Below are 20,310 nucleotides of genomic sequence, written 5' to 3' on the forward strand. Positions count from 1 at the left end.
TTGATTCAGGCTCCCCACCCCCAGCAGTTTCAGAGGACCATGGCACGCTAATGCAGAGAGTGCCCCATGACTGCTCATAGATCCAGCCCCCAAACCACCTAAGTGGCCCTCTTAGCTGCAGCTTTCTCTCACTCTTCACCCTTCAGGCTGGGCTTGGAAGACTTACCTAATTTCAGAAGTCAGAAATTTCCATGGGAGGACTCATCTCCTCATCTCTCCCCGCCCCCCAAGTTAAGTACATTTTGAATGTAGAGCTGATTTCAGAACCAACACTGGAAATGAAGTCAGAGTGCAGGGAAGGAAGATGGGAGGGGACTTTGCAAGTTCTGGAGATGCATTGACTTGCCAACTGGACAGAAAGTCACCCTGGTAGCTCCTTTCATCTTTCTCCATCCTAGAGCACCAAGGCAGGCTCCTTATTATAGAAACAAAAGAGGGGGGTGTGGAGAGAAGAAAAACTTCCTGCCTCTCCAGTGTGGAGCAGAGGCTGGGAGATGGTAGGAGGGGAGGGTGCACAGAAAACTGAATGGCTTAATTATAGGGACCTCCCACTTGGTGAGTGACCATCATCTGTGCATGCACATGTGGCTAACTTTATTGTCTACCATGTGTCAAATACTTTTTACATGTCTGACCACTCTGTTGCTACACCAGCCTTTTTAAAAAGGTTTTTAAAAGATTTTATAATTTATTTATTTGTCAGAGAGAGAAAGAGAGTGCACAAGTCAGGGGAGAGACAGGCAGAGGGAGAAGCGACTCCCTGCTGATCAAGGAGCCCAATGCAGGACTCACTTCCAGGACCCTGGGATCATGACCTGAGTGGAAGGCAGATGCTTAATCAACAGAGTCACCCAGGCATTCCATTTTCCAAAAGAATTTATTTATTTGAAAGCAAGAGAGCGAGCATGAGTAGGGGAAGGGGGAGAGGCAGAGAGGGAGAAGCAGACTCCATGATGAGCAGGGAGGCCAACCTGGGACTCCATCCCAGGGCACTGAGACTGAGCCACCCAGACATCTGCTATATGAGTCTTTTGATAATTATTCCCAGGTAACATTTGAGGAAACTGAGGCTCTGAGAGGTCATATAACTTGTTCAAGATCACACAGTCAGTAAGTGAGAGTCAGGATTAATCTCAGGTCTGACTTCCCAGCCCAGAATCTCCTCAATTCTATTTGTTGGGGGAAGGGAGGGAGGACTTAGATAAGATATATTTGAGTGTGCTGAAGCCCAAATTACTGAATGTGTGCTTTATCCTTATTATCTCCAATAAGGTTTACACAAAAGGATTCAAGTCTTTCTTCCTCCTTTTCTCCCACATTCTGGTCCTCATTGACTACCTGAATCATCACCCACCCTTGTTCACAGCCTTGAACCCAACAGCATCCACCCTGTTGTCTTTCTTGGGTCCATGGAAGATACAGTCACCAAGACCTAGCACCCATTTTTTTCCCATGGGTTCTGGGCTCCTGGAAAGGGGGACTTCCAGAGCAAATCCAACCTCCTCTCTCCTCCTGAGACTCAACCTTTTGCCACACCCTTTTCCACGCTGTTTGCCCCTTGGAGCAAAGTCCAGCTTGGACCTCTCCCTGGGAGTCCACTCTATCAGTCAAGGTCAGAGCTCTCCAGCAGAATTTTCAGCAGGCAGCCAGAAACCCATAGAAGTGGAGCCCACAGGGTGGGGACAAGGAATCCACCAAAGTTTGGGCACACCAGAGCTGTGGAGGGACACTCCTTTAGTGAAAAGGCACAAGGGCACATGGCTCCTAGCATGATCTTTTTTACCTTCTTCAGGTTTTGCTGCTGGGATTACTGAGGCCACCACCAAGCCCTCTCAGCAGAGTCACTGCTCCTATTTCTTTTCAGTCTAAGAATGGAAAAACAGGTCTCTTTCCCTGTCCCGCTGAGTCAGGCTGACCATTTCAAAAAGAGTTTAGAGGAAAACAAAAAGGAAATCATTATAGAAACAACAAACAGCATAGACATTGTCACGTCCAAAGTGCAGATTTCAGATTCTGAGAATAACATTAAAACTGGTGAAAACCTCACTGAGTTACACATTCCTTGATCCCAACAAAATCCCAGACTTAATGGTGCTGGCATAACTTCATGAGCCCCCCTGGCCTGCCTCTTCCCTCCAGTTCACTCAGCTGCTGGCCATGTGATTTTCCAGGCCAACTCAGGCCACTTTGTCATCTTAGTCCATCCACTGTTTACTTTCACAAGTAAATGCCAACTTTCCCAAAATGAGAGTTTATTTTCTGGGTTTACCCTGAGACTCACTAAGATCTCTCCCTGTAACACCACCCCCATCACTGTCCTGGGTGGTGAAACATCTTTAACTGCCCACGAGTGAACTTTGAGGCTTTCGGCTTCACCCACCTAAGGAGTCTTCACCAAATTAGAGCTGTTACAAAGAAAACCACAGACCCAAAATGGTGTCCCTTGGGCCAAGTTTCAACCTCTCCCAGAAATGTAGTCTTAACGGGTCAGACAGGAATTTTCTGGTCAGCACCAATGAGGTCATCTATCACAGGTACCCTCTCCAACCCCCAAAAGGCAATCTGTAATAAGAGCCCCTGTCCTTCCCCATAAGAGAAGGCCACCTTACCTGGAAAAAAAAATCCTTTTCTTTTGCTAATAGCATCTTGACGCACCCTCCTGCCTGTATAAACCTTCCATTTTGCACAACTCCCTGGAGCTCCCCTCTACTTGTAGATGGGATGCGGCCCAATTCATAAATCCATTTTAGAAAACCAACTGGATTATAAGTAATAATTATTTATTACTTAAAGTTTACCCCCTTGAATTTTTGTTGTTCTACAGAACTTTTCCACAAAGCAAATGTGGACAAATCAACAAATGGGCTTCCAAGAATCCACATTAGCGTACCAGCGCCTTCTTCAACCATTAACCTTCAGATCCCCAGAAAGGAGTTGGTTTGCTGCCAGGGAGGAGGAAATGCCGGCAGAACACGGATAGGTCACTTTCTCTCCCACCTGCAAAAGGAATCCAGTCGTAAAGCAACTACCATCGCGCGGCCGGAAAGAACTGGAACGGCTCCCACTCCCGGGGCGAGCCCACGGAGTAACCTCCTGTGAATTTGGTCGCCTACTAAAATAAGGATTGCGAGGACGTCACGACAAGTAGGAGACCATACATTCCACGTCGCGACTGATAGAAGCTCAGGGACTACTAGAAGGGAAAACCAGAGAATACAAAAAGGGTAAGCATTAAAATAGGCCGGCTCTTTCGCCTTCCGTGAACCTTGACTCCTTCGGGATGCCGTCGTTGTCCTGGGATACCGAGAGACGCCGTGCCCTGAGCGTCCTGTCTCTATGGAGACGACAATATGGCGGCGGAGTGAGTTCCGAGAGTTGGTCCCAGGATCTGGGGAACCGCGCGAGTGGCGACCGAAGGTATCTGTCCTGGAAGACCACCTCCTTTGGGAAGTTGTGGCCGGGGGTCCTCTTCATGTCCCTTAGAGATCCCGTAGGACTGAGACTTGGGTAAGATCAGAAGAGGGAGGAGGAACGAACTTAAGTATTTTTATCACTTCACTTTATCAATTTCTTTTCCACTCCACACTACGCCACTTTTCCAGTGGTCATCTTAGGAATGTTTACGTTGGAAATGAGGCAAATAAAGGAAGCTGATGATATATATTTTTCTAAAGTCCTCAAGATTAGAAAATTGGATTTAAAAACAACCCCTAACTGGCCCAGGGTCTTCACAGTCGCTGTAGATGGGTGTCTTTTGGAAGAGTAGCTCAACCGAGTAGGGAAGTTATAATTATTAACTACAGTAACACTGGCTCATCTATGGCTTTTTCAAATCCCCTATTTCATCCCAGCTTCACATCAACTTTGTGAAGTAAGATAACCTTTATTTAGTGAGGAGAAACTTGTCCATCTCAACCAGCCTGAGCCAATGCAGCCCTCCTTGCTCCAGGAGCAACGCTCTCTTCCCTAAGCCCTAAGACCTGATCTAGACCAAATTTCTACCCCCATCATCTCTAATTTCTTCTACAGCTGTTGACTGGAGATTTTTTTTAGAGCTCTGAGGCAGTGGTATCTATGGAATCCCCTGAAGTCACAGACTTGACTGAGTCAGGCTGGACAACAAAGCCATCCAATAGCCAAAAAGTAATGGGACTCTCCTCCCTGCCTCCCCAGCTGACATTTCTTTGATTCCATCTGAACATCCTCTTTACAGTGGAAGGGAGGGGCCTCCCCTGTCTTGTTCATTGCTTAGCACTGCACATATATAATAGCTGCTCAGTAAAAGCTTTGAGAGTGAATGAATGAATGAGTCAGTGAGTGGAACTAAGATATTCTCCAGAGGTTTTGGAGGTGTTGCCAATTAGGAAAAACTGAATCAACAGAATCTTTTGCTTTGGATGGTGATGCGGAGGGGATGGGAGAGTGTCTGATGAAACTGTGTAAATTTCTAAAGGATAACCATAAAATTATTGACTAAAATGTAATATGTTGTAATAAGGAGTTAAAAGTTGAACCCCAAACTTGAAAAGAGGTGTTTTTTTTTTTTTTAAGTAGGCTGCATTCCACAATGGAGTCCAACGTAGGACTTGAACTCACAACCCTGAGATCAAGACCCTGAGCTGGGGTCGACAAACACTTAACCAACTGAGCCACCCAGGTGCCTCGAAGAGAGAGAATTTAAGACAAATAAAAGACAGCTTGCATCTCACCATAAATTGTTGTAAAGATTAAAATATATAAGGGACACCTGGCTGGCTCAGTTGGTGGAACATGTGACTCTTGACCCCAGGTTTGTGAGTTTGAGCCCCACGTTGAGTGTAGAGATTACTTAAAAATAAAATCTTAAAAAATAATAAAATATTAAAGAGGTGGGGAAAGACACTGAGTAGTCTGAAAAATATACATATGTTCAAAAAGGTATTAGATTGATGCTGTCCAATATAGTAGCCACACCTGGGTGTGTGTGCTAAAGGAAGTCCCCTAAGGAAGAGGGGGTTTGGAGTTTAGGTCCCATGTGTGTTCCCTAGAGCAAGACCAAACATCCTTTTGAATATTTGGTGAAAGCTGTGGACACTTTCCTTGGGAAAAAAGCACTTCTCCATATATATGACATTTTGCATATGGTTTGCATATTAAATTTGCATATATTCGCCTATAATTTCCAGCTGCAGTCTCTCCCTGGATCCCTCTGCTCTAGAAGTTGACTTGCTTATCTCTGGATTGAGTGGCTATTTCAGTGAATGCTTACTTTAAACCTGGACTGCAGGTTGCATACTGATAGAAAAAACCTGAAAGACCAATAACTATCCAATCTCATTCACCTCTTCTTTGCCCCTTCTTCGCAGAGGAGGCAAGACACGTTCAGAAGAAACAAGTAGAGGGCAAAAGCCAGCTAAAGGTAATGCATGTGCCTCACTCCCTCGGGGCTTCCTGAGAAATGCCATGCATGGCCATGGCAGGCCTCATCCCTGGGTCCCTCTCCTGAATGGGGAGTTTCTAGGCTCCTGGGTCAAGCACTGGATCTTAGATTCAGGCTCATTGCTCGTGGAGCCACCTCCTGCCTCCTTGCCACAGCTGGAAAGTGGGCCCTTCTTTGATAATGAGAGCATCAGTGAGTCTACTCCACGAGCCTCTTTCTTTGATGTCTCTGTCTCCCCTCTGGTCTCTTCCTAGCTCCCCATTGGCAGGAACTTCTGGCTCAGCCAGAGTGCTCCCCTTGGACTTGTGTTCTAGGTGGCTGATGCTCTTCCAGGCAGCCCCAAGCTCCCTGACACAGATTAGGGACAACGGGGACTGTACCATGAACTCTGGGTCCTGTCTGAGTGCCAGTACAGCGGCCATGGCCACCATCACCGGCAGCAGTGTGGCGCTAAGCGTCTGCAGCAGCAGCAACACCAGTGCACGGGTGAGCCCATGACCAGGGTGGGGGGGGCAGGGGGACAACCGGGCAGGGGGCAAGGAGGCAGGGGGCGGGGTAGGAGTCCGGAAGGACCTGACTCCTCTGTCCAAACCCCAACCCTATACCCTGCATACATGGAGCACCACGCCACCTGGAGAGGTGCCAGTCAGAGCTGAGAGAGTAGTCAAGGGTTCTCTCTTCCCTCAGAAAGTTCTCCTGGGCTTGACCCTGTGTGCGTGACCCAGATGTGGATGTTGCTGACTTTTTTGCAGCTCTCGGGTGTCTCTCTGTGACATTGCAGTGGCAGGGGTGGAAGGTAGTTGTCTAGGAGTGTTTGGGGTGTGTGACTGTGTGGGGTGCCGCATGTGTCTGTGTTGTGTGTGCATTCTTGTGTCTCTCTAGATACAGTGGTGCTTGCCTTTGCTTCCCTGAGGACTGTGGGGTCATCATCTCACTCCCTCCCTCTGGGCCATTCTGGGCTTGTCTGCCCCATGTTTCTTTGCCACCCTTCCCTACTCTGCCTGAGCTGGCAGGAGATTGGAAGTAGAGTGGAAGGGAGGGGCCAGGGTATTTCTCTCCCCCACCCCCACCCCCGGCTTTTGAGACAGTAGTCCCATCAGCAGCTGCATCTCCCCATGACCCCAGTCCCCACCCGAAAGGCGTCAGGGCTCTGAGAAGCCCAGCACCTCCCCTAACCAAGCACAGCAGCCCTTTCTTGATGTTGCTAGCTTCTGGGCACTTCACTATACCTTGGTTGTGCATTAAATTCCTCATTTTAAACACCCACGGTGGCTTCTGTTTTCCTGACTGGACCTGACTGATGTCCCAACTGATATTACCGTAAATTACCCTTTCCCACCCATGTCACCTTTCCTCCATGGGCTGACCAGGAAAGAAAATACCACATTGGCCACCTGACACTCTGTAAATATTTAAACTAAGAGTGTAAGCTCCAAGAGAGAAGAGATGCATCTATCTTGTTCACTGTTGTGGTCCTGGTGCCTAGCACAATGTCTGGCATGTGGTATGTAGTCACCAAATATTTGTCCAACAGATGAATATATCTTTATTTTAAGTAACAACATGGAAGCAATACTTGCCCAAAGATAATGTAACATGGCAGTAAGGGGAGTGTTCATCGCAAAGACTGTGGTAGGAAGAGGTATCTTGCTCATCTTCTCTTCATCTTGGCTTTGCCCCTCCATCCCCCTCCCTTCTCAGGTAGATGGGGCTAGGGATCAGCTTGGGAAGGATTTTCCATGATTGATGGGAAGCGTTGGCACACAGCTCCTCTAGCATCGTCAGGAGCAGCCCTTGGAGTGGCCCCATATCACGGTGGGGGGTGGAGGTTTCTTGCAGGCAGATTGACTCCTTCCCCTGCTCTACCAGGCAGTTGAGGGATGGGAGAGGGAATGGTAGAGTATTCTCGTCATCTCCAAAATTGTGCAGGATAGACCACTCCAGCTATGAAAGACTTCTGCAGCAAAAGCATAAAAGCATAGGATGGGAAGGAGGGAAAGGACAAGACAACACCAGAGAGGACTGGTATCTTTAGGTGCACTGAGGAACAGAGCAGACTAAGACTGCTCAGTATCGGATGGAGTGGTCCAGGGACGGCTGTAGGGGTGGGGTCATGGAAAATCTAGTTGGAAAACCATCGCCATGACCTCAGAAACAGTGATATCTGACTCCAGGGCTTACTGCCCCTCACCGTCTCTCTCCAAGACCATCCCCCAAGGGCCAGAGGTGGGGTAATTCCTTACTTCCTGGAGAAGGGAGATCTTTGCCTGTTCTCTGGGTATTTGAATCTTACCCTGTTAACATGCCCTTTCTTCTCCTCCTTTTCCCTGACATCTGGACAGCCAGCCAGCTTGATGGACACTTGCGTGTGCTTCTCAAAGAAGCGAGACAAAGTGAAGAAGAGAGTCATCTGGGGCATTGAGGTGGCCGAGGTACTGCAGTGGAAAGGTTGGACATTAGGGAAGGAGGTCACCAAGAACCTAGCTCTGAAAAACGTGTCATTGAAAACCCAGAAGATGGTGTACAGGTATGAGTATCAGGGATCAGAGATCCAGCCCCTGAGTCCTCAAGCCCCCCAGTCACTCTTTAGAAACCAAACTTTAAAATTTTCATATAAAATTAGGGGACTTTGAGTGGCTCGGTCAGTTAAGAATCAACTCTTGGTTTCGGCTCCGGTCATGATCTCAGGGTCGTGAGATCAACCTTGCACCCAGCTCCTTGCTCAGCGGGGAGTCTGCTGGAGATTCTCTCTGCCTCTCCTTGTACCCCTCCCCACCGCGTTCTCTGTCTCTCTCTAAAATAAATAAATATATCTTTTCAAAAATTTAAGTTATCATTTAAAATTAGAAGAGCATATAAAACAGGCACAGTTTGAATAATTATTGAAAGAGGAGCCCTCGTGACCAGATTACTAATAGAATAGTACGTGTCTGAAGCTGACCTTCTCCCATGGTGTGTCACTCCCCTGTCGAAACACCTTCACAACCATAAAAGTAACCACCCTCTTGACTTAAAGATTTCCTTGCTTTTCTCTAAAGAAGGGACTTACCACCTATGTTTGCATCCCTAGATGATATAGTTTAATTTTACCTTCTTAACAAACTTGATGTAAGTAGAATAGTATGGCATATTTTTTTTATCTCCTTGGGTTTTGTTAAGTTACGTTATATTTGGAAGACTCATCTGCATGTGACCATAGTTCATTCTTGGTCATCACAGTATAATATTCCAACAGATGCTTATATTGTAATATATTATCCATTCTTCTGCTGAGGGATGTTTGGGTTATTTCTGGTCTGGGACTGTGATCAGCATTCATGTATAGATCTTCACCTGCAGGTTTTTTCCTAGGGTAGATACATAGGAGGAGAATTGCTGTGACCTAGAGCATGTCCATTCTTGCCTTTTATAGAAACTCTTCTCTAAAGTACTCATTCATATTTCTGTTCCCACCAGCCAAGCACGAATTCCCCCACTTCCACAATTTTACCAACCAAAGCTATTGTCAGAATTTAAAATATTTCCAACAGTGGTGATTTTTTTGTGGCTCTGATATACATTTCCCTGCTTGCCGACACAGCTAAGTGTCTTTCGTGTGCTATTGGCCATTTCATTGGTGGAATTCCTATTTAAGACTGGACTCACTTTTCTCTTAGATTGTCTTTTTTTTTTTTTTTTTAATGAACTTCACCCTCACACAAGGCTCAAACTCACAACCCCTAGATCAAGAGTCCCATGCCAGGTGCCCCTGTCTTTTTTTCAAATAGAAGTTCTTATTGCTACTAATCTTTTGTCAGTCATGTGTTGTAACTATCTCCTCCCACCTGTGACTTGTCTTTTCATTTATTTACCATGTCTTTTGAAGAATTGAAGTTCTTCATTTCAAAGGAATCAAATGTATCAATCTTTTTAGGTTATGATTGATGCTGCTTTTAAGAAGTCCTTCTCTCTCACTGCCTAGGTCATGAAGACACTATCCTATAGTATCTTCTTTTTTTTTAAAGATTTTATTTATTTAGGGGTGCCTGGGTGGCTCAGTGGGTTAAGCTTCTGCCTTCCGCTCAGGTCATGATCCTAGATTCCTGGGATCGAGCCCCGCATTGGGCTCTGCTCAGCAGGGAGCCTGCTTCACCCTCTCTCCCTCTGCCTGCCTGTCTGCCTACTTATGATCTCTCTCTCTGTCAGGTAAATAAATAAAATCTTTTTAAAAACAGATTTATTTAAAAAAATCTGTTTTAAAAATCTTTAAAAAAAATTTTATTTTTTAAAGATTTTCTTTTTTAAAAACAAAGTTTTTTTAAAAAAATGATTTTATTTATTTACTTGACAGAGAGAGAGAGACAGCAAGAGAGGGAACACAAGCAGGGGGAGTGGGAGAAGGAGAAGCAGGCTTCCTGCTGAGCAGGGAGCCCTATGCAGAGGTCGATCCCAGGACCCTCGATCCCAGGACCCTGGGATCATGACACAGGCTGAAGGCAGATGCTTAACGACTGAGCTACCCAGGCGCCCCTCCTATAGTATCTTCTAAAGATGATGGTTTTGCTTTTCATGTTTGTCTTTAATCTACGCAGAATTGATTTTTGTGAATGATGTTATTTTATTTATCTATTTATTGAATGATTTCAAGTAGGGATCCGATGATGCTTTTCTTCAAACAAATGTCTAAATATCCCCAAGCCATTTGTTGAAAAGTTTATGCTTTCCCTGATGATCTCCTCCTCCACTGATGTTTATCCTTGTTTGTTTGTGATCTTAATGTGACCAATTCCAACATATCACCATTGGTTTGGATGTTTCCTGTGGCTTTTGGTTTTGACTTGGGTTTTTTAAAGATTTTATCAGGTTAAGGACATTCCCTTCTATTCCTACTTTGCTGAGAGTTTTTCTTATAAACAAGTTGAAAGTTACCTAATATTTTTCTTTATTGAGATGATCATTTGATTTTTTTTCTGCCTTAATTTGTTAACCTGGTGGAGTACATTAATTGATTTCCTCTGCTAAACCAACCATGTATTTCCTGGAGCGAACTCAACTTTGTCATAATTCTTTCTATACATTGCTAAATTCCTTTGGCTCTCTCCTTTTGTTTATGAGAGAGATAAATCTATACTTTTTCATTCCTCTCCTGCTTCTGTTAGATTTTGGTAACAGTGTTACAGTGGATCTGTATATTTGGGAGACCTTTTTCCCTTATTTTATATTACTGGGAAGGTAAGGCTGGGCTTATTTTTTTTTTTCAAAGATTTTATTTATTTATTTGACATAGAGAGATCACAAGCAGGCAGAGAGAGAGACAGCAGGCTCCCCGCTGAGCAGAGAGCCCAATGCGGGGCTCGATCCCAGGATTCCGAGATCATGACCCAAGCCGAAGGCAGCAGCTTAACCCACTGAGCCACCCAGGTGCCCCAACTGGGCTTATTTTTTATCAAATGTCTAGTAGGACTTGCTGTGAAGCCATCCAACTTAGTGTTTTCTCTGTGGGAAGATTTTACTTATTTATTTGAGAGAGAGGGAGAATGAGAGAGCACAGCAGGGGGAGCAACAGAGGCGGAGGAGAAGCAGGGTCCCCACTGAGCAGGGAACCCCATGCGGGGCTCCATCCTAGAACCCTGCAATCATGACCAGAGCCGAAGGCAGATGCTTAACTGAGTGAGCTACCCAAGCACCCCTCTATGGGAAGATTCTTAACTACTTATTCAATGGCTTTGATGATTTTAGGTAGGATGGCCATAAAGTGAATTATCTAATTATTGAGTCCACTTTGGTAAGTTATTGTTTCCTAGAAATGGGTTTATGTCATCTAAACTTGAACATTTTTTTTAAAGATTTTATTTATTTATTTGACAGAGAGAAATCACAAGTAGTCGGAGAGGCAGGCAGAGAGAGAGAGAGAAGCAGGCTCCCTGCTGAGCAGAGAGCCCGATGCGGGACTCGATCCCAGGACCCTGAGATCAGGACCTGAGCCGAAGGCAGCGGCTTAACCCACTGAGCCACCCAGGCGCCCCTAAACTTGAACATTTTTTAACTTTTAATTTATATATTTGACAGACAGAGATCACAGCAGGCAGAGAGGCACGCAGAGAGAGAGGAAAGGAAGCAGGCCCCTTGCTGAGCAGAAAGCCCAATGTGGAGCTCAATCTCAGGACCCTAAGATCATGACCTGAGCGGAAGGCAGAGGCTTAACCCACTGAGCCATCTAGTGCCCGTAAACTTGAACATTTATTGGTACAGAGTTATTGGTAGTATCATCTTCCTGTGACTATTTCAGAAGTCTGCACTATCTACTGTTTTGAGACTCCACAGCCTTGCCTAGATCTCGGCTTGGATAGGCACCCTGGCCCCTCTGGTCTCAGCCTTGGTTTCCCTCAGCTCAGTGCGCCAGGATTTTTCTTGTTATCTGAGCCCTGATCGTGAAATGCTTAAGCCCCGGCTCTCTCCTGCAGGCCCCCCAAGACCAAGTTCTTCTTCACCGTCATCCCCCTGCCCATCTTGCTGAGCCCAGGCATAACCTTCACACTCCCCATTATCTTCCGGCCTCTGGAAGAGGTAAGGTCTGCCACTGAGAGGGGGCGGTCAGGGAGGGACATGGGCACCGTGTCCTTGGAATAGGAAGCAGAGCAGAGCAGCAAAAAGAACCCCCCTCCCCCACCAAGACACACACACACCCATCCTGCCAGCTCCAGAAGCTCCAGCTTGGGAAACCCTGGAGAGGCTCCCAGCCTGAACTCATTGGACAGCAGGGGGGATCCCAGTCGGATGTTGGAGACTAGTCTGTGCTACTCTATTGGCCACAAGCCTTAGATTCCTTACCCTTAATCTCTTCCTACTCTCGGAACATTCCCCCAAATACTTTGGTCCTCGCAAAAGAGGCCCCTGATCTCTGAGACCAAGACAGGTACTCATCCTCTGAGAGGATGAGTACCCAGCTCTCCTCGGACACTGATGGGGGGAGGGCATGATCCAGCCCCGCCCTCAGCAACTGTGTTGGGGGCAGAACCAATAGCAGGAGGGGTGGAGTGGGGGGGCTTGTGGTCCCTGAACACCATACACTTACCACGGATATGTGACTGCCTCCGGCCCCCCCACCTCCCACGTTGCAGAAGGAGTATGTGGACCAGCTCTGGTTTGAGAAAGAAGAGGGAATGTTCTATGTGGACCTGAGGGCCACCCTGCCTCGCCACAGTCTGATCTGCCCACCGTCCCTACAGTTGCCCATGTGTGCCGTGGGGGACACAGCTGAGGCCTGGTTCTGCCTGGAAAATGTGGGGTGAGGGGAGCAGCTGAGGCTCAGAGGTGGGGAGAGTGAGCTCGGTGAGGAGGGTGCCAGGATGCTGTTGGGGGAGGGGAGGAAGAGAAGGGCCCAGCATCTCTGGGTCTTTCTAAAGTAGAGACAGGGGTCCAAATGAGCCCAGTGGCTCTGATCTGCAACCCCCCGCCCTCTCCAGGGACCTGCCCACCTTCTTCACCTGGGAGTTCCCCAGCCCATTCCATATACTGCCCACCACGGGCCTGCTGGAGCCAGGCCAGGCCTCCTACATCAAGGTGACATTTCATCCCCTTTTGGCTATCCTCTATGAAGTTCAGGCCACGTGCTGGTACGGAGAGGGCAGCAAGCAAAAAAGCAGCATCCAGCTGCAGGCTGTGGGTGAGGCCCGACCTCTCACTTGTCCCGAGTCCCCTGCTGCCCCTTCTGGGTCTCAGAGCCTCAGGGTGCACCCCCGCACCTCCCCTGCTGGCCTGTTCTCCACAGGACCTCCACCAGCTTCCCCCATCCACCCACCCCCGAGCCCTGCAGGCCTTGCCTTTTCTTTGCCTTCCTTGGTGTGGCAGACCAGTGCTTCCCTGGGGATCCCTGCCTTCTTCAAGGGACAGTTCAGCTGGGGCAACAGAGACCCTGGTGGGTTTCTTCCCAAGACTCCCCATCTCTGCCCCAGCCAAGTGTGCACAACTGCTGGTGAGCATAAAGCAGAAGCGCCCAGAGGACCAGGATGCTGAAGGCGCCCAGAAAGTGCTGCACTTCGGCACGGTCGCCGTGGGCTGCACCGCGGAGAGGCAGATCAAGCTTTACAACCCTTCGGCGGTATGCCTCCTGTTGGGGGTGGTCGGGGCATGGGCAGGCAGGACCACAGGACCAGATGCTTCTAAGACCCCTCCCCTTTACAAAGTGCCCTCTTCCTCTCCGTGCTTTGGCCCCAAGCCTCATATAACTCATGTCTGTTGATACACGCATGTGTCAACAGGTGTCCTCTCTTCTCAGCTGGGGACTGGGCTGGGGTATCCCTTGACACCCCCAGAGCAACTCCAAGAGCAGCCCTAAGGGGGTCCTACCCCCAGGACCACAGCTAGCCTTTCTGATACCTTCGGGGAAAGAAAAGAGTGCCCACCAGGCTGTCCCAGTGCCTAGCACATAGCTTGGCCTCTTCTTTCCTCTTGGTGAGGTGGCCTCTGTACTCAAACTGACAAGTAGGGCACAGGATGGACTTCGGCTGTCCTCACCTGCTCAGTCATGCACTTTGGTAAGGACAGCTGCCTCACCCTGTGACCTGACCCTTCTGCCCCTCCCTGGTCCCACAGGTGAGCGCCCCCTTCCGGATCGAAGTAGCCCCAGACGTGCTGGCCAAAGATCATACCTTCTCATGCCCCACTACCAATGGCATTGTGCCTCCAGGCGGGAAGAAGTTAGTGTCAGTGTCCTTCCACCCTGAGACCTTGGACGTCAGAACTATTGACTACTTGTCCATCATGCCCTCTGGCTGTGCCTCCCAAACCCTGCTCAAAGTCGTTGGTTTCTGTAGAGGTACTGGCCACCCTAGGACAGCGCACTGCCTCTGGGGACAGGAGCAGCCCCCATTTAGGACTGGGAAGGGATCTTGGCCTGGTTGAAAGGCCTGGTGCCTCCATGCCCTTCAGCCTGGGTGTCTGCTGCCCCCTAGTGGGCTCAGTGTGGAATCAGTTTTGGATGCTCAGAGATCATATTCCTGCCCTTACCCCCTGATGAACTTGGAGGTCAGCTCGGGTTGCTGGGGCTCAGCCTTCTGTCTCCAGGAATTGCCACCTTCCATTAGGGGACTCCTTCTGAGATATCCTCAGGGAGGTTGATAGCCCAGCCCCACCCAGGTGGCAGGGCTCACAAGAGTCCCATCTCCACTCAGGTCCTGATGTGTCCCTGCAACACAACTGTGTCAACTTCAGCTGGGTCAACCTTGGACAGTTCTCGGAGCAGCCCCTGTGGATCGAGAACAAGTCGGACTGCACAGCCTACTTCCAGTTTGCCATTGACTGCCAAGAGAGTGTCTTCAGCATCAGACCGGCCTTTGGGACTCTGGTGGGCAAGGCCCGCATGACCCTGCACTGTGCCTTCCGGCCCACTCACCCCATCATCTACTCCCGGAGAGTGGCCTGTCTCATCCACCACCAGGTGAGCAGTGGGGGCAGAGGCGAGGAGGGGCTCTCCTGGGACTTGGAGGAACCAACCTGAGGCCCACTGATGAAGACAGTGCTTGGCGATCACTCTTTTGTATTCAGGAAACTCTGCTTGGATTATCTCTGCCAGGGCCGGGCCAAGCACATAGGAAGGCTCACTCCAGACCAGGTCAAGGGCTTTTCTGCTGCTGCTGCTGCTGCTGCTGCCAATGGGCTGGGGAGAGGGGGGACTGGACTCAGAGTAGAGAGCCTTAAAGTCAGACCCAACTCAGGGCCATGGGCAAGGTTATCCAAATTGCACCTTGACCAGCTGGCATCTGGCCCAGGTGGCAAGCGGAGGCTGAAGTCTAGCCTCATACAGATGCATGTCATAGGACCCCCTGTTCCTGGACCTGATTGGGACCTGCCACTCAGACAGCACCAAGCCAGCCATCCTGAGGCCACAGCATCTGGCTTGGTACCGCACGCACCTGGCACGGGGCCTGACATTCTACCCTCCCGACATCTTGAGCACCTTGCTGAGGGAGAAGAAGCTGGAGCAGGATAAGAATGGGGCCCTCAGGATTCCCACCGAGGTTTGATGGACCACTTGGGGCCTCCCACAGATAGGCTCCCTTCCCCAGGTCCATGCTCCCTTCTCCAGAAATTCTTAGCGAGCCATGTTCCCCCAGAGCCCTGTGGGTGCCATTAGTAGTTGGGGATGACCTGTGTGGATCCCTGTCATCTTTTCCAGAAAGGGGCACGCGAATGAGGGGCAGTGGCAGGAGAAATGGCAATTGGGCCCCCGCTCACCTGTCTCTCCCCACACAGGACCTGGCGGACGCGTCATCCCCGAAGTATCCTCTCATTTCCCCCATGACTGAGTACTTCTTCGATGGCACCAATGACATAGCCATCTTCCCCCCACCGGTCAGCATAGAGCCCACAGAGGTGGACTTTGGTGCCTGCCCCGGGCCTGAGAACCCCAACCCTGTCCCCCTGTGCTTGATGAACCACACCAAGGGCAAGATCACGGTGGTCTGGACACATAGGTCTGATTGCCCCTTCTGGGTGACCCCAGATACCTGCAGTGTGCCTCCACTGAAGTCCATGGCCATGCGCCTGCACTTCCATCCACCTGACCCCAACTGCTTGTACGCCGCGGAGCTCGAGGCCTTCGCTGTCTATAAGGTGTGTGCGGGCAGAAGAGATCAGGAGAGGGCCTCCTGTCTGCCCTGGAGCTTGAATGGCAAGGTGGGGTTGCAGGAAGTGGCGGGAGCCCCTAGAGGATCCTTCCTCTCTGTGCCAGGCTCCTCTTTGGCCACACTCCACAGTCCTTACTGGTTTGTCTTCTCCAAGGCTTATCGGCTGCCTTGGCCAAGGGGTTCTTGGCCCATCTGACTGCCTCTAGTGCTTGTGTCACCCCTGTACCCCACACCCAGTCAAGAGAGAACTCAGCTGGGGTCCAGCCCTTTGGGAAAACTCACCACACAAGGAGTCACTCCCTGGAGCTCCTGACTTCTCTCTAGTCCTTGAAGTAGGGAATGGTCCATCCAGAAGAACTATGGGCAGGAACCAGAGCCTGGGAGACCAAGTCAGGGGAGCCGGATAATTAGGCGGGGGCGGTGGGGGGAGCTTCTAGCATGACCTCCCTTGGCCAGGGAACTTGGACCATAGGCTGGGCTGAGCACAGCAGATGCTGGTCACTACCTCATCTCTGGTCCTGCTTTTTCCCTTCCTTATCGGCTCTACCTATGCTGCTATTCTCTGCCAGGGGCCAGGGTGCCAGGAATGAGAGATTAGCATCCCTTATCAGCTCTGTGACCCTGGGAAAGTCCTTTAATGTCCCTGATGCCCTGGTCTTTTCATCTAAAAGTGTGGGGCCATATCTGAACTTTTGAGAAGGCTTTCCAAAGCTAAGGCTTTAATTGCCTCCGCTCTAATATCTTGGCAGCGGGGGGTGGGAGACAGGGAGATATGGAGGATTTAGGAATAAGGCTGTGGACACCTGGCTTTGCCAAGTCTGACCCATCCAGATTGTTAGGCTACTGGCTCTGGCCCGGCCCTGTGTGCTACAGCAGCCACCAGCCACACATGACCACCGAACACCCAAAAGGTGGCCAGTTCAAATGAGATACATCATAAGAGACCCACCGGCTTTCAAAAACTTAGCGCCAAAAGAATGTAAGGTATCTCACGCATCACTTATATGTTGATTTTGGGTTGAAGTGGTAAGATTTGGGATCCGTTGGGATAAATAAGTCATATCGCTGAGATTGCCACCTTCCATTAGGGGACTCCTTCTGAGATACCCTCAGGGAGGCTGATAGCCCAGCCTCTAACTTCTTCCCGCCTGGAGGCACGTCGTTTCACTTTGAGACTGGCTGCTAGAACACGTAAAACTACCTTTGTGGCTTGCCTTCGTGGCTCGTGTCCTGTTTCTTTTGGCGGGCGCATCTCTAGGCCGCCACATTCCTGCAGGAGAAATGCTGTCCTCACACCCCTGCCTCGGCCCCAGCCTGCTGCTGCTGTGGTTATGACAGAGCCTCCTTGCGGGAGTGCCAAGCACGGCCCCTGTGCCCTGTGGTCAGAGCCGTTCCGATGGCTGTTCTCTGCGCTGTCTTCCCAGGGAGACCCTGTCCTCTCTCTGTGCCTGGTGTGGGACTCCTGTAGCACAGTGGGGCAGGATAGGGGGCCCCGCAGGGTCGGACATGGGACTCTCAGCTCGTCCACTGGTCTGGCCCCCTGTGCAGGTTCTGCAGAGCTATAATAACATCGAGGAGGACTGCACCGTGTGTCCCTCCTGGTGCCTGACCGTCCATGCACGAGGCCACAGCTATCGTGCTGCCTTGGAACACCCTGTCCCTCAGTATTCTCTGCATGCCCCCAAGGTGAGCATGGCCCCAGCGGCAGTGGGAGGTAGGACAGGGGAGTTTGGCCTTGGTCCGGTCCATACTCTGCCGGCCTTGCATACATCCCAACACCCTCCCCACCGCATGGCTCCCCGGGCATGGAGGGCTCTCTGGGGCCAGTCTGGTTTCGGACCCCTGGCCGCTCCTTGCTCCATCTGGAATACTCACCGGCTATCTCGCACTGAGATTGAAGATTCTCTGGCTCCTTCATTTGTCTGTGCCTTGTTTGCTAAGCACCTGCTCAGGGATCTGACCCTCCCACCATGAGCCCCTGGCCTTGGAGATTGCCCAGGCTCCTGTGGGTCACAGAGCCAGACCCTTGGTTTCCTGAGTCATAATTCCCAGGCCTCTCCGAAGAACCATTGGAGGTCATGTCTGACCCGAGCAGCCAGATGACAGAAGGCTTAAAAGCATCAAGCCTGGACCCAGACGACCGAGTTCCAGTCCTGGTTTCTCCTTCCACAACTCTTCCCGGCCTCCCTGACCTTTGTCATCCTTTTTGTCCATCTCCCCTGCCCTCATGCCTCATATTGCTGGAAAGGCACCCCTCCAGGGCCCTGTGCTGCCCCCCCCCACCAGCTGCACTTCTGCTCTCCAATCCCCACCTGACTTCACCACCTGAGATTCAGCTCAAGTCCCCCTCCCTGACTGCATGGGGTTCCCCTCCCTGACCCCCGTCTCTTTCTCATGGCTGGTTCCATCCCAGCAGTTTTTTACGTCTGTCCATCTGATTCTGGGCCTGTGTTGCCCAACCCCCCGCCCACCCGCCACCTCACAGGCGGGCATGTCTGTCCCAGCTGGGTGGGCGCCCTGTCCGAGATCTCAGGCCTTTTACGATATGGCTGGACTAGCTCTTACCCTGCGGCTGATCATACCCTACGCGCTTTAGGAATGTTTGGAAGCTGGGAATTCTGGGGCTTTCCCCTTCTCAAAGAGGGGCCAAGGGGTTCCTCTCAGCTCTCTGTAAGAGAGTTATCTAGAAGGGACTGCTGATCCCAGAGCTTCTGGACCAGGATCTCTGAAAGTGAATTCTCCAAAGGATGACTTGTGGGCACCCTAAAATGAAAGACCTCCTTAACTCTGCGGAGGAAGTCTCAGATGACTGTGTTTCCTGGGCTCACTTCCCTACGGCCACTCCCTCTCCCTGTCTGGAGGTCTCTGGAGGACAGAATCATTTTTTGGTGCCAAGCTGTGACCCTCTGTTCCCTGCTCGCAGGGGAGTGACTGGGATGTGTGGAGGTATCTTGGCTCTCCTTGAAGACAGGCCCAGCCAAGCCCACACAGACTTCCCTGAGCCCCCGGGCATCTGGACTACCAAGGGATGTGGCTCACGTGCGGGTCAGTGGGGTGAGGGAGGAGGAAGCATATAGATCTGAGCGTGGATCCCTCTTGTTGTGCACCCCAGCTCTTTCCTGCAGTGTCCGCCGGTGAACCCTCCTACCGTAGCCTGCTCTTGATCAACAAAGGCTCCATGATGTTGACCTTCAACTTGGCCCCCCAGAGCAGCTCAGACATCTCCCTGCGGCCCAGTTCAGGCCTCGTGGCCCCCAGGGCCCACCAGATCTTCCTCATCTGTACCTACCCTAAGGGCAACTGCTGGAAGCAACACCTTTTCTACTTACAGTTTAATTTTTGTCCCCAGTATCTCAAGGTAAAAGGCAAGGCTAGGGGACTGGGTCCTGAGGAATGAGCCGTAGTCTGGGGCTTTCCTTCTCAAAGCCAGATTCTGGGTTGGCCTCTAAATCTCCCCTAAAGTAGCCAAGGGGCTGCTTTTCTCCCCTCCCCCCAGGAAGTGCCCTAGGAGGGCAAAGACCCCTTGGCCCCATTTGTGAAGAGCTCCCCACCCTCAGGCCCAGCATGTCGACCTCAAGGTGTCTGGGACAAGAAAAGGGATGCAGAGGTCCCAAAGAAATGAGTGGGGGCAAAATAAGACTCATTGCAGGTTGCAGAGGGAGGTGTGGGGTTGGGCTGGAAAAGGAGCCAGGCTGGTGGGCCCACATCTGGCCCATGAAATGATCGGTACCTCCTGTCTCGGTCCCTGGGTTCTTTTCAAGAACCATCTCTTGGGTCGGTCTCCACCTACTCTGCCTTGACAGAAGCTGCCTGTGCCCAGGCTGGAGGAGGGCCTTTTGCCTTCCCTCCCAGGGGAAAAGCTGCCCACCCGTGGCCTCTCAGACATTTGGGGGAGCCGGGGCAGCGGGGTGACATCCGGTCCCTGCCCTCCCTCCCCCGGCCCTAGGAGGTAAGCATGCAGAGCCGGGAGGAGCCCCTACAGCTGAAGCTGGACACCTCTAAGAGCGTGTTCTTCAAGCCCACCTGGGTGGGCTGCTCCTCCACCAGCCTCTTCACCTTCCGTAACCCCTCGCGTCTGCCCCTGGAGTTTGAATGGAGGATTTCCCAACCTTACGGAAAGATCCTGGCCGTCCAGCCTGTGCGGGGGCTTATCCAGCCCAGCGAGAGCATTGTGAGTGCCCCACCCTGCTGCTGCCCCCGCCACCCCTGTGCTCCCATCTGCATGCTCCCCGCACCTTGCCCACAGCCAAGGCTCACACTGGAGAGAGTCTACGTTGAGCTGGG

The 20,310-nt window shown here is 50.8% G+C and overlaps 1 protein-coding gene across 6 annotated transcripts in view; it reads left to right on the top strand.

Annotated features, from left to right (window-relative positions):
• Positions 1-3,054: 3,054 nt before the first annotated feature.
• CFAP65 (cilia and flagella associated protein 65) overlaps positions 3,055-20,310 on the top strand; it is a 36,178-nt gene continuing 18,922 nt past the window's right edge. For 2 of the 6 annotated variants that reach the window (XM_059168016.1, XM_059168020.1), the window contains exons 1-15: positions 3,269-3,417; positions 5,346-5,398; positions 5,734-5,905; positions 7,762-7,946; positions 11,863-11,965; positions 12,520-12,686; positions 12,865-13,064; positions 13,354-13,499; positions 13,994-14,216; positions 14,572-14,837; positions 15,217-15,417; positions 15,653-16,012; positions 17,575-17,712; positions 19,139-19,384; positions 19,973-20,197. In XM_059168016.1, coding sequence (XP_059023999.1) covers positions 5,741-5,905; positions 7,762-7,946; positions 11,863-11,965; positions 12,520-12,686; positions 12,865-13,064; positions 13,354-13,499; positions 13,994-14,216; positions 14,572-14,837; positions 15,217-15,417; positions 15,653-16,012; positions 17,575-17,712; positions 19,139-19,384; positions 19,973-20,197 — 2,625 coding nt within the window. In that variant the 5' untranslated portion in view covers positions 3,269-3,417; positions 5,346-5,398; positions 5,734-5,740. Of the gene's footprint in view, positions 3,225-3,268; positions 3,508-5,345; positions 5,399-5,733; positions 5,906-7,761; positions 7,947-11,862; positions 11,966-12,519; positions 12,687-12,864; positions 13,065-13,353; positions 13,500-13,993; positions 14,217-14,571; positions 14,838-15,216; positions 15,418-15,652; positions 16,013-17,574; positions 17,713-19,138; positions 19,385-19,972; positions 20,198-20,310 lie in introns of those variants that run through there. The other 4 variants (XM_059168018.1, XM_059168017.1, XM_059168019.1 and 1 more) reach the window with 4 other exon arrangements.

This window comes from Mustela lutreola, chromosome 3 (genome assembly GCF_030435805.1).
Source record: "Mustela lutreola isolate mMusLut2 chromosome 3, mMusLut2.pri, whole genome shotgun sequence".
NCBI lineage: Eukaryota > Metazoa > Chordata > Mammalia > Carnivora > Mustelidae > Mustela > Mustela lutreola.